General features: G+C 41.0%; 1 protein-coding gene across 1 annotated transcript; it reads right to left on the reverse strand.

Moving 5' to 3' along the window:
* Nucleotides 1–270: 270 nt before the first annotated feature.
* On the reverse strand, nt 271–10,612 carry LOC136168735 (tripartite motif-containing protein 64-like). The gene is made up of 3 exons (XM_065936429.1): nt 10,202–10,612; nt 9,609–9,704; nt 271–546 (listed from the first exon to the last, which is right to left on the reverse strand). The coding sequence occupies exons 1-3, from the start codon at nt 10,610–10,612 to the stop codon at nt 271–273; spliced, it is 783 nt and encodes a 260-aa protein (XP_065792501.1).
* Nucleotides 10,613–24,792: the final 14,180 nt, after the last annotated feature.

Below are 24,792 nucleotides of genomic sequence, written 5' to 3' on the forward strand. Positions count from 1 at the left end.
GCAGAACATATATTGAGATTTACTCCAAGAAAGTTAACTGTCCCCTGGTCACAGAATTTTGCTGATTTTGGATCATCTGTCTGGATAGTACTCCTGACCACACTGGAAAATCTGGTCCTATGTGAGGTAGGAAAAGGGCAAAAATATTTCAAAGATTACCAGGATATGATGAGAAAGCGATTTGAGAAATACAATGGGAGTCAAGGAGCACCATCCCTTAGCCGAGAGTAACCGTATATGAGGCAACATTTTAGTGTCACAGCAGCTCCTCTAGAAGAGTGTTTCTCTCTCTGAGGACGGACCCTCCTTTCTCACCTGGAGCAGCTCCGTGTCCGGCTTGTGGCACATCGCAGTCAGCTCTCTGTACACTTCTTTCAGACTTTCTCCCTGTTGAGTCATTCTCAACACACTCTCCTTGAGTTGCTGACAAATCTCCTTGCCTTCTCGCTCCAGGGCCTCCAGATGCAGTTTCTCGTCCTCATGAAGCAACAGAGGTATCCTCTGATATAGAACTGTAATCATGACCTTCCTTAAGGCGACATAATTCTGCAGAGACAGTGGATTCAAAGCATTACTTACTCTCACATTCAAAAGAAAGCTTCAAATATTATTTCCCTGATATCATTGAGAACGTTCTTGACAAACTTTCTGCCTCACACATCTAATGGTCTTGAATACTTGCTGGCCCTTCCTCTGAATTCCTAGTCTCTTTCCCTGTTTAAATCAAACCATCTAAAGGTCCCAGGTTCCTTTCCTAGGTGGATTTTCCAGGGTTCTTACTCCATCAATTATTCCCTCTCTTACCTGAATCTTGTTTCTCTCTTGCTCCTAACCCTGATTTTTCTAAATATTCTTTTATGAGATAAACCCCATCTAGCATAGTTCATAAAATATGCTCTATTTTTCCTCTAGGTAATACTATATTTTTTTTTTTTTTTTTTAATATTATTTTATTAGTTGGAGGCCAATCACTTTACAACATTTCAGTGGGTTTTGTCATACATTGACATGAATCAGCCATATAGTTACATGTATTCCCCATCCCGATCCCCCCTCCCACCTCCCTCCCCACCCGACTCCTCAGGGTCCTCCCAGTGCACCAGGCCCGAGCACCTGACTCATGTATCCCACCTGGGCTGGTGGTCCGTTTCACCATAGATAATATACATGCTGTTCTTTCAAAACATCCCACCCTCACGTTCTCCCCCAGAGTTCAAAAGTCTGTTCTGTATTTCTGTGTCTCTTTTTCTGTTTTGCATATAGGGTTATCGCCACCATCTATCTAAATTCCGTATATATGTGTTAGTATACTGTAATGTTCTTTATCTTTCTGACTTACTTCACTCTGTATAATGGGCTCCAGTTTCATCCATCTCATTAGAACTGATTCAAATGAATTCTTTTTAACGGCTGAGTAATATTCCATGGTGTATATGTACCACAGCTTCCTTATCCATTCATCTGCTGATGGGCATCTAGGTTGCTTCCATGTCCTGGCTATTATAAACAGTGCTGCGATGAACATTGGGGTGCACGTGTCTCTTTCAGATCTGGATTCCTCAGTGTGAATGCCCAGAAGTGGTATTGCTGGGTCATATGGCAGTTCTATTTCCAGTTTTTTAAGAAATCTCCACACTGTTTTCCATAGTGGCTGTACTAGTTTGCATTCCCACCAACAGTGTAAGAGGGTTCCCTTTTCTCCACACCCTCTCCAGCATTTATTGCTTGTAGACTTTTGGATAGCAGCCATCCTGACTGGCGTGTAATGGTACCTCATTGTGGTTTTGATTTGCATTTCTCTGATGATGAGTGATGTTGAGCATCTTTTCATGTGTTTGTTAGCCATCTGTATGTCTTCTTTGGAGAAATGTCTGTTTAGTTCTTTGGCCCATTTTTTGATTGGGTCGTTTATTTTTCTGGAATTGAGCTTCAGGAGTTGCTTGTATATTTTTGAGATTAATCCTTTGTCTGTTTCCTCATTTGTTATTATTTTCTCCCAATCTGAGGGCTGTCTTTTCACCTTACTTATAGTTTCCTTTGTTGTGCAAAAGCTTTTAATTTTCATTAAGTCCCATTTGTTTATTTTTGCTTTTATTTCCAATATTCTGGGAGGTGGGTCATAGAAGATCTTGCTGTGATTTATGTCGGAGAGTGTTTTGCCTATGTTCTCCTCTAGGAGTTTTATAGTTTCTGGTCTTACATTTAGATCTTTAATCCATTTTGAGTTTATTTTTGTGTATGGTGTTAGGAAGTGTTCTAGTTTCATTCTTTTACAAGTGGTTAACCAGTTTTCCCAGCACCACTTGTTAAAGAGATTGTCTTTTTTCCATTGTATATCCTTGCCTCCTTTGTCAAAGATAAGCTGTCCATAGGTTCGTGGATTTATCTCTGGGCTTTCTATTCTGTTCCATTGATCTATATTTCTGTCTTTGTGCCAGTACCATACTGTCTTGATGACTGTGGCTTTGTAGTAGAGTCTGAAGTCAGGCAGGTTGATTCCTCCAGTTCCATTCTTCTTTCTCAAGATTACTTTGGCTATTCGAGGTTTTTTGTATTTCCATACAAATTGTGAAATTATTTGTTCTAATTCTGTGAAAAATACCGTTGGTAGCTTGATAGGGATTGCATTGAATCTATAGATTGCTTTGGGTAGAATAGCCATTTTGACAATATTGATTCTTCCAATCCATGAACACGGTATGTTTCTCCAACTGTTTGTGTCCTCTTTGATTTCTTTCATCAGTGTTTTATAGTTTTCTATGTATAGGTCTTTTGTTTCTTTAGGTAGATATACTCCTAAGTATTTTATTCTTTTTGTTGCAATGGTGAATGGTATTGTTTCCTTAATTTCTCTTTCTGTTTTTTCATTGTTAGTGTATAGGAATGCAAGGGATTTCTGTGTGTTAATTTTATATCCTGCAACTTTACTATATTCATTAATTAGCTCTAGTAATTTTCTGGTAGAGTCTTTAGGGTTTTCTATGTAGAGGATCATGTCATCTGCAAACAGCGAGAGTTTCACTTCTTCTTTTCCTATCTGGATTCCTTTTATGTCTTTTTCTGCTCTGATTGCTGTGGCCAAAACTTCCAACACTATGTTGAATAGTAGTGGTGAGAGTGGGCATCCTTGTCTTGTTCCTGATTTCAGAGGAAATGCTTTCAATTTTTCACCATTGAGGGTGATGCTTGCTGTGGGTTTGTCATATATAGCTTTTATTATGTTGAGGTATGTTCCTTCTATTCCTGCTTTCTGGAGAGTTTTAATCATAAATGAGTGTTGAATTTTGTCAAAGGCTTTCTCTGCATCTATTGAGATAATCATATGTTTTTTATCTTTCAATTTGTTAATGTGGTGTATTACGTTGATCGATTTGCGGATATTAAAGAATCCTTGCATTCCTGGGATAAAGCCCACTTGGTCATGGTGTATGATTTTTTTAATATGTTGTTGGATTCTGTTTGCTAGAATTTTGTTAAGGATTTTTGCATCTATGTTCATCAGTGATATTGGCCTGTAGTTTTCTTTTTTTGTGGCATCTTTGTCTGGTTTTGGAATTAGGGTGATGGTGGCCTCATAGAATGAGTTTGGAAGTTTACCTTCTTCTGCAATTTTCTGGAAGAGTTTGAGTAAGATAGGTGTTAGCTCTTCTCTAAATTTTTGGTAGAATTCAGCTGTGAAGCCATCTGGTCCTGGGCTTTTGTTTGCTGGAAGATTTCTGACTACAGTTTCGATTTCCTTGCTTGTGATGGCTCTGTTAAGATCTTCTATTTCTTCCTGGTTCAGTTTTGGAAAGTTATACTTTTCTAAGAATTTGTCCATTTCATCCAAGTTGTCCATTTTATTGGCATAGAGCTGCTGGTAGTAGTCTCTTATGATCCTTTGTATTTCAGTGTTGTCTGTTGTGATCTCACCCTTTTCATTTCTTATTTTGTTAATTTGGTTCTTCTCTCTTTGTTTCTTAATGAGTCTTGCTAATGGTTTGTCAATTTTGTTTATTTTTTCAAAAAACCAGCTTTTAGCTTTGTTGATTTTTGCTATGGTCTCTTTAGTTTCTTTTGCATTTATTTCTGCCCTAATTTTTAAGATTTCTTTCCTTCTGCTAACCCTGGGGTTCTTCATTTCTTCCTTCTCTAATTGTTTTAGGTGTAGAGTTAGGTTATTTATTTGGCTTTTTTCTTGTTTCTTGATGTGTGCCTGTAATGCTATGAACCTTCCCCTTAGCACTGCTTTTACAGTGTCCCATAGGTTTTGAGTTGTTGTGTTTTCATTTTCATTTATTTCTATACATACTTTGATTTCTTTTTTGATTTCTTCTATGATTTGTTGGTTATTCAGAAGCGTGTTATTTAGCCTCCATATGTTGGAATTTTTAACAATTTTTTTCCTGTAATTGAGATCTAATCTTACTGCACTGTGGTCAGAAAAGATGACTGGAGTGATTTCAATTTTTTTGAATTTTCCAAGACCAGATTTATGGCCCAGGATGTGATCTATTCTGGAGAAGGTTCCGTGTGCACTTGAGAAAAAGGTGAAGTTGATTGTTTTGGGGTGAAATGTCCTATAGATATCAATTAGGTCTAGCTGGTCCATTGTATCATTTAAGGTTTGTGTTTCCTTGTTAATTTTCTGTTTAGTTGATCTATCCATGGTTGTGAGTGGGGTATTAAAGTCTCCCACTATTATTGTGTTACTATTAATTTCCTCTTTCATACTCGTTAGTGTTTGCCGTACATATTGCGGTGCTCCTATGTTGGGTGCATATATATTTATAATTGTTATATCTTCTTCTTGGATTGATCCTTTGATCATTATGTAGTGACCTTCTTTGTCTCTTTTCACATCCTTTATTTGAAAGTCTATTTTATCTGATATGAGTATTGCGACTCCTGCTTTCTTTTGGTCTCCGTTTGCGTGAAATATTTTTTTCCAGCCCTTCACTTTGAGTCTGTATGTGTCCCTTGTTTTGAGGTGGGTCTCTTGTAGACAGCATATATAGGGGTCTTGTTTTTGTATCCATTCAGCCAATCTTTGTCTTTTGGTTGGGGCATTCAACCCATTTACATTTAAGGTAATTATTGATAGGTGTGGTCCCGTTGTCATTTACTTTGTTGTTTTGGGTTCACGTTTATACAACCTTTCTGCATTTCCTGTCTAGAGAAGATCCTTTAGCATTTGTTGAAGAGCTGGTTTGGTGGTGCTGAATTCTCTCAGCTTTTGCTTGTCTGTAAAGCTTTTGAATTCTCCTTCATATCTGAATGAGATCCTTGCTGGGTACAGTAATCTAGGTTGTAGGTTATTCTCTTTCATTACTTTCAGTATGTCCTGCCATTCCCTTCTGGCCTGGAGGGTTTCTATTGATAGATCAGCTGTTATCCTTATAGGAATCCCTTTGTGTGTTATTTGTTGTTTCTCCCTTGCTGCTTTTAGTATTTGTTCTTTGTGTTTGATCTTTGTTAATTTGATTAATATGTGTCTTGGGGTGTTTCGCCTTGGGTTTATCCTGTTTGGGACTCTCTGGGTTTCTTGGACTTGGGTGGCTATTTCCTTCCCCATTTTAGGGAAGTTTTCAGCTATTATCTCCTCGAGTATTTTCTCATGGCCTTTCTTTTTGTCTTCTTCTTCTGGAACTCCTATGATTCGAATGTTGGGGCGTTTCACATTGTCCCAGAGGTCCCTGAGGTTGTCCTCATTTCTTTTGATCCTTTTTTCTTTTTTCCTCTCTGCTTCATTTATTTCCACCATTTTATCTTCTACCTCACTTATTCTATCTTCTGTCTCCGTTATTCTACTCTTGGTTCCCTCCAGAGTGTTTTTGATCTCATTCATTGCATTATTCATTTTCAATTGACTCTTTTTTATTTCTTCTAGATCTTTATTAAACATTTCTTGCATCTTTTCAATCTTTGTCTCCAGGCTATTTATCTGTACCTCCATTTTGCTTTCAAGATTTTGGATCATTTTTATTATCATTATTCTAAATTCTTTTTCAGGTAGATTCCCTATCTCCTCCTCTTTTGTTTGACTTGGTGGGCCCTTTTCATGTTCCTTTACCTGTTGGGTATTTCTCTGCCTTTTCATCTTGTTTAGATTGCTGTGTCTGGAGTGGGCTTTCTGTATTCTGGAGGTCTGTGGTTCCTTTTTATTGTGGAGGTTTTACCCAGTGGGTGGGGTTAGACGATTGGCTTGTCAAGGTTTCCTGATTAGCGAAGCTTGCGTCAGTGTTCTGGTGTGCGGATCTTGATTTCTTCTCTTTGGATAGCAATGGAGTGCCCAGTAATGAGTTTTGAGATGGGTCTATGTGTTAGGTGTGACCTTGGGCAGTCTGTATGTTGACGTTCAGGGCAATGTTCCTGCGTTGCTGGAGAATTTGCGTGGTATGTCGTGCTCTAGTACTTATTGGCTCTTGGGTGGTGGTTGGTTTCGTTGCAGGTATGGAGGCTTTTGTAGGGTCACTTATTACTTAAAGATTCATGTAGTCAGGAGTTTTCTGGTGTTCTCAGGTTTTGGGCTTAAGTCTCCTGCTTCTGGATTTCAGTTTTATTCTTCCTATAGTCTCAGGACTTCTCCAACTATACAGCACTGATAATAAAACTTCTATGTTAATGGTGGAAAGTTTCTCCCCCGTTAGGGATACCCAGAGAGGTTCACCGAGTTACATGGAGAAGAGGAGAGGGAGGAGGGAGATAGAGATGGGCAGGAGGAGAAAGAGGGGGACTCAAGAGGAGAGAGACAGATCTACGAAGTTTTCTGATCCCAGAGTGTTCTCCGTAGCCCAGACACCCACAAAGATTCACAGAATTGGATTGGGAAGAGAAGGGGGAAGGAGGAAATAGAGGTGTTCTGAGGTAGAAAACAGAGTCCAGATTGGGAGAGAATAATCAACACACTCGTGAATAAAAATGGGAGCTGAATATTGGATTCTTAAATGTTCACAATTTATATCATATACTGAAAAACAAAAATTAAAAATCTAGAGTAGAGGTTAGACTCTTAAAAATACTATATTAAAAACAAAAACCAAAACACACAAAAGAAATTTTAGAAATATATATGAAGTTTGGTATAAAAATAGGGCTTCTCTTCTTTTTTTTTTTTTTTTCTTCCCTTTCTCCTTCTTCTGTAAGGTTATAGTGGATTGAAAATGAAAATTAAGGCGTAGTAAAAGGAGTGCTAGAGGGCTTTAAAAGAAATAAGAGAAAAAGAAAAAGAAAATAGAAGAGAAGAAAAAAGAAAAGAAAAAAAGAAGAAGAAAAAAAAAAAAAAAGAAAAAAGAATGAGAAAAAAAATTGTTTTGCGTAATTAAAAAAAATCGTAAAAATCTATGAAAATGAAAGTTAAGGAGTAATGGGGGAGTAATAAGGAATTTTTAAAGGAAAATAAAAGAGAACCAAGAAAAAAGAAAGAAAAAAAAATTTTTTTTTCCTTACTTAAAAAAAAAAAAAAAGAAAAAAAGAAAAAAAGAAAAAAAAAAAAAAAAAGAAAAAGAAAAAATATATCTAGGAGTTTCCCTGGAGCTGTTGCGGTCAGTGTGGGTTCGGCTCAGCTTCAGATAGCTCCTCGTTCCAGCTTACACTTCTCGATATCTACAGGCCCTTCCGGTGTAGTCAGTCCGTGGTTTCTTCAGGGATTTTAATCTGTTACACCGGTCCCTTTGTTTATTTGGGTTCTGTTGCCGGTCTCTCTTCCGCGCCTAATTTCCGCCCTGACACACGGGGCGGAGGTGGATTCTTATTCAGGTAGCTAGTTCCGTCGCGCTGCGGCGAGGGGCTGTGCGGGGAGGGACCGGCGCTCCCGGGAGAGGCTTGCGCTCTTTTCTCGATCTGCGCTGCTCAGGCTCCGGGCTGCTCCGTCTGAAGCGCGCGCCACGCTGCGCGCGGCTCCAGCCCTCGGGCGATTCACAAAAGCGCGGCACACAAAGCCGGGCCCGCGCTCCGTCCCCACGCCGCCCGAGCGGCCCAGGCAGCCAGGCGCTTGACGGGCGCTCTCTCCCCGGGTGCGGCGCGTCCTCTGCCCCGCGCGGTCCCAGTCTCAGTCCCCGCCGGCGCCAGTCGGGAGCGCGCGCCCTCTGCCCTCCGTGTCCCCAGCCGCAGTTCCCGCCCGCGCCGGTCAGGCGCCCGCGCCCTCCGTCTCGCCACGACCCTCCCGGGGGGCTTCGGCCGCCCAGAATCTCGGTCCCTTTGTTCTGCGAACGGCCGGCAGTGTGTTCGGGCCGGTTAATTTTCTGTCTCTTTTGCTGTCCCACAGTTCAAGTTGGCAACTCACAAAAGCTCCCTCTGATTGTCCTCAGGGTGCTCAGGCCCGGATCCAGCCCCAAGTAATGCCGCCCGCTCCTCTCCGTTCCGTCCCCACTTGCTGGTGGCGGATGCGGGCGTCTGGGGTACTTTTCTGCTGGGAGTTGCTTTTAGGCTCTTAATCTGTGGGTTTTATTTATTGTATCCCTCCCAGTCAGATTCAAACTCTTGAGATTCCAACACTTCCCCCAGGCCCGCCAGAGCGAGGGTTTCCCGGTGTCTGGGAACGTCCTCTATTAAGTCCCTTCCCGGGACGGATCTCCGTCCTTAGCTCTTTTGTTTCGCTTTTTATCTTTTATATTTTGTCCTACCTCCTTTCGAAGACAATGGGCTGCTTTTCTGGGCGCCTGATGACCTCAGCTAGCGATCAGAAGTTGTTTTGTGAAGTTTGCTCTGCGTTCAGTTATTTTTTTGATGAATTTCTAGGAGAGAAAGTGGTCTCTCCGTCCTACTCCTCCGCCATCTTGGCTCCTCCCCTCAATACTATATTTTTATCTTCTCCTTCAGAGTCACTCTTGGTGCAATGTCATCTTATTTTGCATGTCTTAGAAAGCTTACTCAAATCTTAAAAATTTGGCCTAAGATTACTTTTCCTGCCTTGGTTTTCCTATTTCCTAGCATTCTTTGAGCTAACTTGCATTGCTGTTCTTGTTGTTCAGTCACCCAGTTGTGTCTGAGTCTTTGTGACCCCATGGACAGCAGCACGCCAGGCCCCACTATCCCTCACCATCTCCCGGAGTTTGCCCAAGTTCATGATTATTTATCGGTGATGACGTCCAGCCACCTCATCCTCTGACACCCTCTTCTCCTTCTGCCCTCAATCTTTCCCACCATGAGGGACTCTTCCAATGAATTGTCTGTTCACATCATATGACCAAAGTAGTGGAGTTTCAGCTTCAACATCAGTCCTTCCAACAAGTATTCAGGACTGATTTCCCTTAAGATTGACTGGTTTGATCTCGTTGTTGTCCTCAGGACTCTCAGGAGTCTCCTCCATCATCACAGATCAAAGGCATCAATTATTTGGTGCTCAGCCTTCTTTATGATTCAGCTCTCACAACCATACATGACCACTGGGGGGACCGTAGCCTTAGACTATACAGATCTTTGTCTGCAGAGAAATATCTCTGCATTTCAACACACTATTGAAAAGCAACTTGCATTAGCTTGTTTTAACTGTGATTACCGGTAAGTCATTTTAAACTATTACTTTTCCAGGGAAGAGACAAATATCCTTTAATGGGAACTTAAATGGACCTAAAATCTAGAATTATATCAATGTCTATACAAAAAAATAGGAACATTTTTATTCTTACCTCAAAGGACTGAGTTTTGTTAGCTTCCTGATTCAGACTGATTTGCATTTCTTCTCTCAGTTTCCATAAAGATCTCATTCTCTTTACAAGTTTCTCCTGCAAAATACCCATGAGATTTAGTGACCTAGAAAGTGACACCACAAATTTCATCCTGTTCTGGATGAAGAAAGGCAGTTGTTGGTTACACAGAAATCTTGCATAGAATGCTGTGATCAGAGCTTTCCACATTACTCTAATTTGATTCTAATATTGGATATCAAAGTCACAGAAGTAAATACTAGAGAACTGGGGGAATTTTGCAATAATAGAATCTATTTCCTAAGAAATTGGATCTCACACTTTAATATAGCCTGACTAAGAAAGCCTCACGCTCCCATCAGAAGCCTGGGGCCCTGGTGCCACCCGCCCCGGGATGCTGCATTTCCTCACGTGTGGACAACTGGGCAGCAACACTGACAGGACACATTATATGTGAGGGTCCACATTCAGGAATCCCACCTCCACTGTCTCCATCCCATCACCATCACAGCCCCCCGCCTTCCTCTCTGACTTGGGAGCCTCTAGACCCCAAACTGCCCCAGGGCATCACCTACCCGGGACTCCTCAGCAGCCCTGTGTGTGGGACGGTGGCTGTGAGCTGCGTGCTCGGGGCGCTCAGAGCAGGGCCCGCAGAGCAGGGTCTGGTCAGCCTCACAGAAGAGGCCTCTGGCTTCCTGGTGTGTCTCACAGATCTGCTCCTCAGAGCGGTGGTCGTGGTCAGCTCTGGCCTGCCTGGCAAGGGAAGCCAGCCTCTTGAGGGCAATATTGGTTTTGAAATGGGGCCTCTCTGCTATTCCCCTGCACTCAGGGCAGCTCCTTGGAGTCTGGCCTTCTTCCCAGCAAAGGCTCAGACAGGGACGGCAGAAGCTGTGGCCACAGTCTATGGTGACGGGGTCCAGGAAGCAGTTCATGCAGATGGAGCAGGTGAGTTCCTGCTGGAAGACCTGCAGTGTGTCTGAATCCATGTTTCTGAAAATTAGAGGCAAATAAGAGAAGGTAAGCGAAAAGGCTATTCTTTTGCCCTGATCAGGGAAAATAAAGCCTTTGGCACAGTCCTGTTTTGAACTCTATCTCATTTCCATATTTGCTTACCCTCAATACAAACCTGTATGCTAAGTTGCTTCAGTCATGTTCAACTCTTTGAGAACCTATGGGTTGTAGCCATCTGGGGTTCTCTATCCATGGAATTGTCCAAGCAAGAAAACCAGAGTGGGTTTCCTGTCTTTCTAGAGGAGATCTTTCCTACCCAGGGATTGAACCCATGTCTCTTACGCATCCTGCATTTGCAGGTGTGTTCTTTACCACTATCACCACCTGGACTTCCTGATGGCTCAGTGGGTACAGAATCGGCCAGGAGTGCAGGGGACATAGGAGACACGGGTTCCAGCCAAGGGTCGGGAAGATCCCCTGGAGAAGGAGATGGCAATCCCTCCAGCACTCTTGTCTGGGAAATCCCACAGACCTGGGAGCCTGGTGGGCTACAGTAGAGTTGGACATGACTGAGCGGCCAAGCATAATCACAGTAGAAACCTAGAAATGGTGACTACAGACACAGACTGGTTGGGTTCGTGCTATAATAAAAAGGATGAAATTAGATAAGAGTCACTAGCAGCTTTTATTGTTTGAAGTTAACATGAGTGCAAATGTTAGGATGACTCCAGAGTTAATTGGTCAGCACACATGTAACCCCAGTCTCTCTCTCTCCGTCTCTCCCGGCTTGGAACCCACACTAGCACTCTGTCTCTGTGCTAATGTTCTCTATTCCTTCTGCCTTTGAAGTGACATATGTGCTTTTCTAAAGACAAATACAAAAGTTTATGAATAATGTAAACTTAATGTAATCAATGCTGGTTTTGATTTTGATGTGCTAAATATGTAAATAGGTCAGTGTTTCCTTATGACTTAAGTAACAAAACTACTCCTTTCAAAGCAAAAATTAAAAAAAAAGAAATTATGTCATTGCTAGTTCAGGAAAACAGTTTTACCTGGAGTGAATTCAGGTGTCCAGACCATGTCGTATTTTGAACTGGTGAATGTTCCCACTATAACATTGATCAGTAAAAAGAATCAGTTGTTTACTAAAAGCAAAGAAATAAGTCTGAATATACACAAGGATTTCCTCTCTACACTAGAAATTCCAGACATTTGGTTAATGGAAGCAGCATCAGGTTCTTTGTTTTCTGAGACTTCGCTCTCTGTCCATTTCACGTCTTTGGAGTCCTTACTGGCTAATTAAATCTTTCCTGAACACTTTTCACTTACACACTGCAAAGTGAGGGTTCTAAAATGATAGCAAATGCCACCATTTCAAGGAGGTTTTCTGATTAATTCACCCATTTAGCTCATGTTCATCTGTGTGAAGGATATGAAATATATACATTATGCTGAAGATTTTAGGAGTACTATGTGTTTTATAAGTACTTGGGTCTCTAGAATACTCTTTTAAGACTTAAGAACATCTAGTAACATAAGGTCATGAAATAAGGATGATTAAATAGTTAACATTACAGATATCAATATATTAAAATTGCTTTCTTAAGTCATTTAAAATTTGGATGTCAATTTTAAAACCTAAAACTACTTGTTTTCTTGGACACTATCTATCCAGGTAAGTAGGTAAATGGAAAGTATTTGGATAAGAGAAAGTGAGCATGAATATACACTTCCAGCTATCATACATTGTGACTAAGTATTTGCTTTAAATATGATTCCTGTTTTCTTCCCTGTCTATGAGAAATTGAATAGAAGAGGCTACATCCTTCCAAGGCTGAGAATTCGGTTCTGGTCATGAAAAGAGACAGACAGAAAAACTTCTGTGAATTGAATGAGTATAACATCAACTTTAAGATACCTTTCCAAAAAAGCTTGACAGTGAAGCCATAGTGTACAGATCTATTTCTTGTAAAAATTGTTAATAAGAGATTTATGGAATCCTGATAGATGACCACAGTTTTCAACAGTATAGAGCCTAAGACCTTTGACTGAAATGTGCATCAATTGAGGAGATAGCTGATGAACAGGGAGAAAGTATAAAGGGACCAGGTGTAGAATGGGTTAGAAACTGGCCAAGAATTCTTGAAGAAAATCACTTTTATACTAATGACGTCAATGATCATGGTACTATTAAAATAATAGGAGAACCTAATGGGCTTCTCAAGTGGCTCTGTGATAAAAAATCAGCTTGCCTACGCAGGAGATGGAGGTTCAATCCCTCGGTCACAAAGATCCACTGGAGAAGGAGGTGGCAATCCACTGCAGTATTCTTGCCTGGGAAACCCCATGGACAGCGGAGCCTGCTGGGCTAGTCCATGGTGTCCCAAGCGGTCGGGCACGACTTAGCGACTCAACAACAGGAGAAGCCAATGTATGTTTTGTTTATTTTTTATAATTATTTCTAGATATTAGATTAACTCCTTTTACATGGATTAACTATTTCAATTTTCTCAACAGCATTTACTAATTTTCTATTTTTACCCACATGTTCTAACGAAGCTGTTTGACATAGCATGGGTAAAAGAAGCTACTTGTCTACAAATCCCACAGGGAATAAACACTTGATTCAGAGTTCACGTATAGATATTACTGATAGAAAAAAATTACATTTCTGTCAGCAATTGCCATTAAAGTTTCATTTTTAAGTGAGCATAGCAGAATTTCACTGTACCTTGATAAAAACTCACCTTTGGGTACACTTGATGAAATGTTCTATTCCTGTTCAGTAAGTAGCTATCAAATTCAGGTCAGCATCAGGTGCTCACCTCCTTCTGGCAGTAACTTTTAAAATTCTCTTCAGTGCAACAAACTCCAATCGGGACTGCTCTGGATTCTGGAGAAGAATGCAATTGCATCTTCAGGGAAAGCTTTATATGTTCTCTGAAGACCACACCCATTTCCTCCAAGTGATGTGGTTATCAGTCCTATGAAAAGGTATAGGTGAACATGATTAGATTTTTGCAGAGTTGAAAGCATTTTCATTTGCTAATGATTGAAGTCAAATCTTTGAAATCTACTTAATTCAATTGCTACACTGCAATCTCTGCTAAAAAGTCATATCTTGAGTTTACAGTTGTAATCCATGAAGTTGTTGTTTGGACAATAATAAACTCCCGAACATGAATTTAATATCTCCATTTAATGAACTATATTATAGTTCTAATTCCAGATGACAATTATATCTATTACTTTGGGCAAGAATCCCTTAGAAGAAATGGAGTAGCCCTCATTATCCATAAAATAGCCTGAAATGCAGTCCATGGATGCAATATCAAAAAGGACAGAATGATCTCATTCATTTCCAAGGCAAACCATTCAGCATGACATAAATCCAAGTCTATGTCCCAACCACTGAGGCAAAAAAAAAAAAAAAAAATCCTGAAATTGACCCATTCTATGAAGAACTATAGCACCGAGAACCTCCAGATGTGCAGCTGGATTTCACAGAGGCAGAGGAACCAGAGATCCAATTGCCAACAGTTCTTTGATTCCTCCATGATCAACAATCCTTTGATCATGGAGGAATCAAAGGCATTACAGAAAAACATCTACTTCTGCTTCATTGACTACACTAAAGCTTTGAATGTGTGGATCACAATGAATTGTGAAAAATTGTTAGGAGATTGGAGTACCAGACTACCTTACCTGTCTCCTGAGAAACCTGGATGTGGGTCAAGAAGGAACAGTTGGAACTGGACATGGAAAAATAGACTAGTTCCAAATTGGGAAAGGAGTATGACAAAGATGTGTATTGTCACCTATGGTTATTTAACTTATATGCAGATTATGTCATGCAAAATGTCAGGCTGGATGAATCACAAGCCAGAATCAAGATTGCCAGGAGAAATATCGATATATCTCATCCTCAGATATGTGGATGATACCACTCTAACTGCAGAAAGTGAAAAGGAATTTGTCTTTTGATGACAGTGAAAAAGCAGAGTGAAAAGGCTGGCTTGAAATTCAGCATTAAAAACACTAAGCTTATGGCATCCAGTCCCATCACTTCATGGCAAATAACAGAGGAGAAAGTGGAAGCAGTGACTGATTTTATTTTCTTGGGCTCCAAAATCACCTTGACAGGTGACTGCAGTCACGAAATTTAAAAACAAATAGACAAGCAAGCAAGCAAGCAAACAAACAAAAAACCACGCTTGTTTCTTGGAAGAAAAGGTGTGACAAATCTAGATAGTGTGTTGAAAAGCAGAGACATTGCCTTGCTGACCACCCTCCAAATAGTCAAAGCTATGCTTTTTTCAGTAGTCATGTATGTGGATGTGAGAGTTGGACCATAAAGAAGATTGAGCTTGCTATTGAGCCCTGGTTTGAATTCCCTGAGTCATACAACAAATTCCCATTGGCTATATCTTTTACATATGGTCATGTATATTTCCATGCTATTCTTTCCATACATCCCACCCACACCCTAGAAGGGCAAGATGGGGAGGAAGGTGGGAGGGATGTTCAAGTGGGTAGGGACATGGGTAAACCTATAGCTGATTCAGGTTGATGTTTGGTAGAAACCAACAAAATACTGTAAAGCAATTATCCTTCAATTAAAATAAATAAATTAAAAAAAAAAAAAAAGCTGAGTACCCAGTGGAAGAATTGATGCTTTTGAACTGTGGTCCTGGAAAAGACTCTTGAGAGTCCCTTGGACACAAGGAGATCAAGCAAGTCAATCCTAAAGGAAATCAACTCTGAATATTCATTGGAAGGACTGATGCTGAAACTGAAGCTCCAATACTTTGGCCACCTGATGTGAAGAGTCGACTCACTGGAAAAGACCCTGATGCTGGGAAAAAAGTTGAGAAAGCTAATTTCAAAAAAGTTATGAAGTCTGATTTTGGCAAACATTCTTTGGTCTAATAAGTAATCATTTCAAGCTAGGTTTACTTTTGACCATGTTGAGTTTGGACTTCCCTGGTGGGGAATATATAGAGAGAGATTGGAAAGAGTTTTAATCCAGTTAGTGTTGACTGGATTTACTCAAGGGAACTGCAGCAATCTAATCAGGGAAGACCATCAAGGATCCTGATAGTCAAGCATCTCAGATGCAATGCTTCTTCTGTTCAGAGGTGTTCTGAGTTGGCTGGACCATGGAAAACTCTGAAAGTTACAACTGCTGACCCACCTGGGGTGCAGATAACTCCTGACATGATGGGGTCGATTTTTCTGCCCACATGGTTGAGACCAAATCTAAAATTTCTGGTGAGTAAAGAGTTCCGAGTAGATAGATTTACATTTTTTTCCCCACAACAATTAAAAAGAATATTTTAATTCAACAGTAACAGGCTTAAGAATTTCTCAAACAAATGAAAAAAGCTCCTGGATCATAGAAAATATTTGTAATTACTTTCAGTTTATTCTGAAACTATAGAATTATAAAAAATTGACAATTGTAAATGAGCATAAATGATTCTGCTAACTTATGATTCCATGTTGTAAAAGTAAAATGTGAATTTCTGATTGGGACATCCTAGACAGATAGTTTTCCATTTGGCATGATACCTAAAACTTGATTGAGAAACTGAGTTCTTGAAAGTTAAGAGTAATTTTTTTTTTTTTTTTCAGGAAAGTCTGGAGCTTCTGTCTTTAAACTGTCCAATACAAGTGTGTTAGTCGTTCAGTTGTGTCCAACTCTTTGTGATCCCATGGACTGTAGCCCACCAGACTCTGTCCATGGAGCTTTCTCCAGGCAAGAATACTGGAGTGGGTTGCCATTTCCTTCTCCAAAACTGTCCAATAGTAATCCAAAAGCTGATGATGGTTGTCAAAACATAACATTAGTGACACACCAGATACTTGAAAGCAGAGGAAATTCTGCCCTCACTCTGACATAGAAGTGAAATTTTTTTTAAACTTCTGTCATTTATTTTGAAGCACAATATTTTAGATGGCAGTCAGTCATCCCTGGTGATTCAGGGGTAAAGAACCTGCCTGCCAGTGCAGGAGACACAGATTCTGTACCTGAGTTGGAAAGATCCCCTGGAGAAGGAAATACCAACCTATCTCAGTATTCTGGCCTGGAAGATTCCATGGACAGAGGAGCCTGGTGGGTTGTAGTCCAAGGGGTTCAAAAGGGTCAGACAAGACTTAGCAACTGAAGAGCAGCAACAGTATTAGGTGGCAATTGGTTGATTCATTTAATTTATTTGGCTACACTGGATCTTCCTTGTGGCTTGAGGACTCTTTAGATGGGACAGGCAAACTCTTAGTCACAGAAACTTAGTATTGGCAGGTGAACACTTAGCTGTGGAATGTGGACTCTAATTCCCTGATGAAGGACCAAATGCTGAGCCTGTCCATTCAGAGCATGGAGTCTCAGCCACTGGACTTCTAGGTAAGTCACAGATGGGTTTGTTTTTTGACTTGGAATTTACATGTTTCCAAATGGGAAAACACTTTTGATAGTATGGCCAATCTGATAAGACTGGGAGTATATTGATCTGTTAGTCGAAGAAGTGGAATCCCCTTACATTCAGTTCCGTTCAGTTAAGTCACTCAGTCGTGTCCGACTGTTTGCGACCCCATGAATTGCAGCACGCCGGGCCTCCCTGTCCATCACCAATGCCTGGAGTTTACTCAAACCCCTTACATTAAGGTTACTTAAATTCAAGGCTGTTAGTGTCCAAGAGAAGAGAAAATTCAATTGTCTGTGTTCTCAGAACTGAAAGATTATTAGTTAAACAAAGATTAATGTAGTGTTAATGAATTATTTTTACTAGTGATGGATGGAAGTGTTTTTTAATAGAATAAAATAGAACACTGGACATAAATAACTTTGTTTAGTGTAGATACACTGTGTGTGATATGCCATCGTTTCTCAGGTTGCTCTATCAGAAGTGGTAAGAAGACTCTTCTTGTGTGAGTGCAGGAGACACGTGCAGAGAAGGGCTTCCTCTACCAGCAACTGATGTACCTGCACCTCCTTCATGAGGTTGGTTTTCCTGTTTGTTCATTTCTATAAGCTTCCAATGAGACACATGTTTCTGTCATCTTTATATCCGTATCAAAATAGAGTCCTCGTCTAATTGTGTACAATTGTTTTTAATATGCCTTAATATAATGTCTATTGAACTTACCAGAAATGAAATAATGAGCACCTAAACTCTTTCTGACCTTTACATACACATGTTTATACTTTTATTCTCTTCATCCTCCGAATGTACTTCTTTAATGTGTTTCTTAGATTAATTATATCAAGTTATTATCTTGATTGCACATTCAGTCCATGGCCATTTGGACTCTTCTTCGAAGGGAGCTATGCTCTGGAATCATATGGAGTGTCATCACTGTTTTAGAGAAGATGACATTCACAGTAAAACTGAGCAGAAAGCAGAGTTCCCATATACATCCTGCCTCCCCAGAATGAGCACACATTTTCGCCTGTTATCACAACATGTATCAGAGTGGTGTGTTTATTACGATTGAGGAGCCTCCACTGACACTTCCTTATCACCCAAAGACTATGGTTTCACATTAGTGTTCACTCTTGGTTGTATATTCTGTTAGTTTTCACTGATATATAGTGACATGTGCTCACCTTTATAGTATACAGAATTATTACACTGCCCCAAAATCTTTTGTGATAACCTATTAATCAGTCCCATCACCCTAAACCCCTGGGAAGCAAGGATTATTTCATTTTCTTCATATATTTCTTTTTCTGGAATGTCTTATAGTTGGACTCATGAAGTATGTATCCTTTCCAGCTTAGCTTTGTTCACTTAGAGATATGTATTAAAGGATATTCTATGTCTCTTGCTAGCTTGATCGCTCATTTCTTTCTAGCACTCAATAATATTCCACAGTCTGGATGTGCCAGAGTTTCCTTATTCATTCACCAACCTTGGTTGGACACCTTGGTTGCTTTCAAGTTTTGTGATTATGAGCAAAGTTGCTATAAACATCCCGATGCAGGGGTTTTAAAAAAATAGATATAAAATTTCAACTGATTTGGGAAAATACAAAGGAGGATGATTACTGACTTACATGGTAGGGGGGTACTTAGTTTTGTAACAAACTGCCTTATTGTCTTTCAGGAGACTTGTACTGCTTTGCATTGCTGTCAGCAATGAATCCAAGTCCCTGATTCTCCATCCTCTCAGTATTTGGTGATGTCCCTCTTTGGGATTTTGATACCATGTGCTGTGGTATCTCATTTCTCTTTTAAAGCCCTTTGCTTGTCAGGTATTTTAATTTTTTAACTTCACTTTCTTTTCTCTTATTCTTTGTCCCTTGAGTGATTCCCCAGGCTTTTGCTCATTTCTAAGAAAAACACGCTGTGGTGAGACTGATTTGTAGGCAAGTTGGGATGAGGCCTTTGTTGCTGTTCTTCAGTCCCTGTCCATCACCATCTTATGGAGCTTGCTCTAACTCATGTCTGTTGAGTTGGTGATGCCATCCAACCATTTCATCCTCTGTCACCCTCTTCTCCTCCTGCCTTCAATCTTACCCAGCTTTAATGTCTTTTCTAATGAATTTTCATGTCAGGTGGCCAAAGCATTGGAGTTTCAACTTCAGCATCAGTCCTTCCAATGAATATTCAGGACTGATTTCCTTTAGGAATGACTGGTTTGACCTCCTTGCTGTCAAAGGGACTCTCAAGAGTCTTCTCCAGCACCATAGTATGAAAGAATTAATTCTTTGGCACTCAGCTTTCTTTATGGTCGAACTCTCACATCCATACATGATCACAGGAAAAACCATTGCTTTGAATATATGGACCTTTGTCAACAAAGTAGTTTCTCTGCTTATTAATATGCTCTCTAGGTTGGTCATAGCTATCCTTCCAAGGAGCAAGTGTCTTTTAATTTCATGGCTGCAGTTACCATCTGCAGTGATTTTGGAGCCCCCCAAAATAAAGTCTGCTGCTGTTTCCATTGTTTCCTCATCTATTTGCAATGAAGTAATAGGACTGGATGCCATGATCTTAGTTTTTTGAATGCTGAGTTCTAAGCAACTTTTTCACTCTCATCTTTCACCTTCATCAAGAGGTTCTTTTGTTCTTCTTCACTTTCTTGCCATACAGGTGGTGTCATCTGCACATCTGGGATTATTGATGTTTTTCCTGGCAATCTTGAATCTAGCTTGTGCTTCATCCTGCCCAGCATTTCCCATAAGATACTCTGCATACATGTTAAATAAGCAGGGTGACAATGTACAGCCTTGACGTATTCCTTTCCCAATTTGGAACCAGTCCATTTTTCCATGTCTGGTTCTAACTGTTGCTTCTTGAGCTGCATACAGATTTCTCAGGAGACAGGTAAGGTGGTCTGGTGTTCCCATCAGTTTAGGAATTTTCTATAGTTTTTTGTGATCCTTACATCAAAGGCTTTATAATAGTCAATGAGACAGAAGTAGATATTTTTCTGGAATTCTCTTCATTTTTCTTTCATCCAACAAATGCTGGGAATTTGACCTCTGGTTCCTCTGCCTTTTCTAAATCCAGTTTGTAAATCTGGAAGTTTTTCATTGAAGTCTAGCTTGGAGGATGTTGCATGCAACCTTAATTGTGACAAGAAACTTCATAATGCTCAACATGAATCTCAACACAGAGATTGGACCAGTTTTCACTTACATGTTTAAGGGTAAATGAAATGATAAAATTATCATATCCCAAGTGGGCTGTGCTTCTTTCATGTGTCACATAGGAGAGTAACTTTCCTTTCCTTTCTCCACAGAAACACAGAAACACTGCCAGATTTCAGAAATAATTCATCTGTTGAATCTTGAGAGTGTGGATACTGGAAATTCTACTGAGCAGTCTGAACTGCTGGGACCATATAAGTGTCCCAAAGACCTAGAAATGGTTTTGCCCAAAAGCTGAGATGACTGGTCCAAAAAAGACACTGTGCAGATACTGGAATGTATTGAGAAAAACATTCCATCCAATGACAGACACATGTTTAAAAAGACATAGTCAGTGATGAACCAGGAAAAAGTAGGTTTTAAAGATTTTTCTGGGGAAATGTGCAAACTCAAATGGTTAGAGAAAGGGAGTAAGTCAAGGCTGTATAGTGTTGTCCTGCTTATTTTCGTCTATGCTGAGTACATCATGAGAAATGCTGGGCTGGAGGAAGCACAAGCTGGAATCAAGATTGCTGGGAGAAATATCAATAAACTCAGATATGCAGATGACACCACCCTTATGGCATAAAGTGAAGAAGAACTAAAAAGCCTCTTGATGAAAGTGAAAGAGGAGAGTGAAAAGGTTGGCTTAAAGCTCAACATTCAGAAAACTAAGACCATGGCATCCGGTCTCATCACTTCAGGGCAAATAGATGGGGAAACAGTGGAAATAGTGGCTGACTTTATTTTGGGGGGCTCCAAAATCACTGCAGATGGTGATTGCAGCCATGAAATTAAAAGACACTTACTCCTTGGAAGGAAGGTTATGACCAACCTAGAGAGCATATTACAAAGCAGAGACATTGCCAACAAAGGTCCGTCTGGTCAAGGCTATGGTTTTTCCAGTGGTCATGTATGGATGTGAGAGTTGGACTGTGAAGAAAGCTGAGTGCTAAAGAATTGATGCTTTTGAACTGTGGTGTTGGAGAAGACTGTTGAGAGTCCCTTGGACTGCAAGGAGATCCAACCAGTCCATCCTAAAAGAGATTAGTCCTGGGTGTTCATTGTTACGACTGGTGTTGAAGCTGAAACTCCAATACTTTGGCCACCTGATGTGAAGAGCTGATTCCTTTGAAAAGACCTGATGTTGGGAAAAATTGAGGGCAGAAGGAGAAGGGGATGATGGAGGATGAGATGGTTCGATGGCATCACCGACGTAATCGACTTGGGTTTGAGTGGACTCCGGGAGTTGGTAATGGACAGGGAGGCCTGGCATGCTGCGGTTCATGGGGTCGCAAAGAGTTGGACACAACTGAGTGACTGAACTGAACTGAGAAAGCTGTGAACTTTGAAAGAATTAGTCCTGGAAGCTAAGGAAAATGTTAACAATGTTTACAAAAGCAGAAAAAGCAAAAACCCTTATTTTTTCCAAAAGTCCCTGAAAGCCTACCTCCAGTTTTCCAAAGTGATGTGACCCCAGTACATCCAAAACACCCCAAGGTGAACAACCACGAACTGACCAAGGTTTGGTCTGAGGAACACAGGAAGGTGCCAGAGCAGCTAAAGGTGAAACACAGTCAGGATTTTGAGAAAGATAAAAAGGATTTTAGGGAGAAAATGGCTCTATCCAGAGAACAGCAGCCTGATCTAATCTCAAACCCCAAGAAATCTGATGTCCCCAAAGGAAGCCAGAACAAAGTGCCAAAGAAGTTTCATGAAAATGTGCAAAAAGTGAAATCTCCTTCAGAAGACAATTTACCCATGAAGTGGAAATTCCATGGAGAACCCAAGAAGCCCCCTATGAGTGGCTATCACATGTTCCACCAGAATCTCTGGTTGAGCAGGGAGCTGAAAGTGGTGCCCCCAAGGGAGTGCATGGTGGAGGTCAGTAGACGCTGGCTGCGGGTCCCCCAGGACCAGAGGAGCTTTATAAGAAGCAGGCGGAGGGACTGCAGACAAGTACAAGGTGGACCTTGATCTCTGGCTAGGACTCTGTCTCCTGAAGAATATGTTGCCTACAGAGAGGCGACCTGTGCTAAGGGTAAGAACGTGAGTGTGATGGGGGGCCTGAACCCCAAGATTAGAAGGATGGGTCTGCAGTCCCCATCATCAGGGAATCTGCAAAGAAGGCTTAGAAAGGACCAGGGGCTTCAGACTGCAGAGTTAGCATTATCAGACATGATGGAGAACATTCTCCTGCTTCAGGGAGATCAGAAGGAAATGAGGAAGAGGAGGAAGGCAGCTGCTCCTCATCCCTCAGCAGTGAGGATGAAGATGGAGATTCTGAGCCAGAGGACTGCAGCTCCAGCTCATCATCCTCAGGAGGCTCCTCTGACTTGGATTCCAACTGAGTTTAGTTCAAAACCTGAAGGGACAGAGAACTTTCAGCAACAGTCCGTGGCGCCTGCATTACACCTTGTCATTACTTCTCTGCTTTCCTTCCCTCTTTAGTACAAAGTAGGACTTGTTGGAAACAAGGCATCTTGTGCTATAATTTCTGGCCTCTCCATCTACCCCAAGTTCACCCCGAGAGAAAGTCAATGCAATTTCGCCTCGTGGTAAACCCTGAGCTGACTGGGCTGCGGGGCACCCTGGACTAGACTGAGCTGCCTGAACTGGAAAGGTTTGCTCTCCTCAGCCTCTGCCCTCCAGACGTGTGAGGGCTCCAGGGGTCTGTGAGCCCCTTCTCTGTGACCTTGTCCCTCAGGACTCAGGAAGTGAGCTGGGCAGGGAAGATCTGAGTGGCTGGATGTAGGTGAGTTGCCTTTAAGAAAATTGTCTCTGCCCTTTTTCTCTGAAGTGAGGAGCTGGCCCTTCCTTATCTTGGAAGAGGGGCTGGGCAAGTGAGCAGCAACATTTCTATATGAATATTCATCCCTTTAGTTATCAGTGAGATTTTCTTAATAACTTAAAAAACCAGAAATTCAAAGTTTGTATCCTCTCCATTTCAATTAACTATTCCTTAAAACCAGCCTCCTTTGACTCAATGGCACCAGTTTTCTTGGCTACATCTAAATTTCTTCAATTTCTGCCCCAACCCCTTCCTCATGCTTTCTAAGGGAATCATGTTTTTACCATACACTCAATTCACTTGTATTATATTATGAGATTGTATGTGTTGTGTATAAATATTTTAGGTCACAAGTTACTGAACTGTTTTGGAATTCGTGTACCAGTATGACACTGCTTTTATTTTTTTACTATATTGATATATATGAAAATGTATCTAAAGCTAGTGTCATCTCATTAAACTTTTCTAAACATTCCTGGCTATTTTCCGCTTTGGTTCTCATGGAAAACTAATATCGCACAAGTAGTTGTGTTCTTATATATGAAAACTGCTGAATTTTGAGAGTTCATCTTACTCCTTGATGTCTTAGTGAAATATTTTGTTCTTTGCACATATTCCGGTGGGGAACTTACTGTACAGCACATGAGCTCTGCTCACTGTTGTGTAAGAGCCTGGATGGGAAGGAAGTATGGCGGGAAATGGACACATGTGTATGTATGGCTGAGTCTCCGCTACTTACCTAAATTACCACAATATTAGTTCTTCTTCTTTTTTTAAGATTAATGCATTTGTTTTTCACTGCACTTGGTCTTCACTGCAGTGCAGGGGACTTCTATAGTCAGGGTGAGCTGGGACTAAGTGCACAGACTTCTCACTGGGGTGACCTCTCTTGCTGTGGAGCATGGGTTCTAGGGGCACGGCCTCTGGGGCACTGGCTCAGTAATTGTGGCACATGGGCTTAGTTGCTCCGAGGCATGTAGAATCACCAGGGACCAGGAATCAAACCCACCTCCCCTGCATTGGCTGGCAAATTCTTAACCACTACACCACCAGGGAAGACATACTGCAAGTTGTTAATCAGCTATACTCCAATACAAAGGAAAAAGTTTTTAAAGAAAGAAACAGGAAAATACAAATACTAGAAGAATATAGACTAAAATTCTGAATTTTCTAATAGAAAAGATGACATGGGTTAAAACGATAAAATCTGAGGCAGATTACCTTTGTGTGGACACTTGGATAAACTTCCTCCTGTGTCCAACCCCATATAGAGCCATCAGGATTCCTTGGTGATAGCCAGGTGCTTCTGTACCCAAGACACATTGTGATCTCCTGGAGAACCACAGTTTTAAAGCCCTGTATTCCCTTCTGGCCCTTGCACCTTGGCTATTCATGTGTTTTTTTTTTTTTTCCAGAGATAATGGAGTAGAAGACTTTTCCTCAAACCCTCTTGAGATCCAGTCTTGGAGATGAGAGGTCTTTCCACCAGTCCCTGTAAGTAGGTGTCTGAGGCTCTGTAGTTGAATGAGTTAGGTCCACTGGCTCCTCCTACTTGTAACTCTGTGCTGGCCAGGGGGCTTCAGTGAAGTGGGAAACTCCACAGTTTGCACCAGGAGGCCAGAAGGTCCTATTGCCATCCAGCGTAGAGCTGAAATTATTGGAGCAGTTTCCCTCGGATACTGGGTGGCTGAACAGTACCTACCTTCCTGTTGAACTTGGCCTTCATCTGCCCTGGACATGCATGACACCTTTAACTTGAGCTAGATTATAGAAGTGCATATTCCCTGG

This window comes from Muntiacus reevesi, chromosome 5 (assembly GCF_963930625.1).
Source record: "Muntiacus reevesi chromosome 5, mMunRee1.1, whole genome shotgun sequence".
NCBI lineage: Eukaryota > Metazoa > Chordata > Mammalia > Artiodactyla > Cervidae > Muntiacus > Muntiacus reevesi.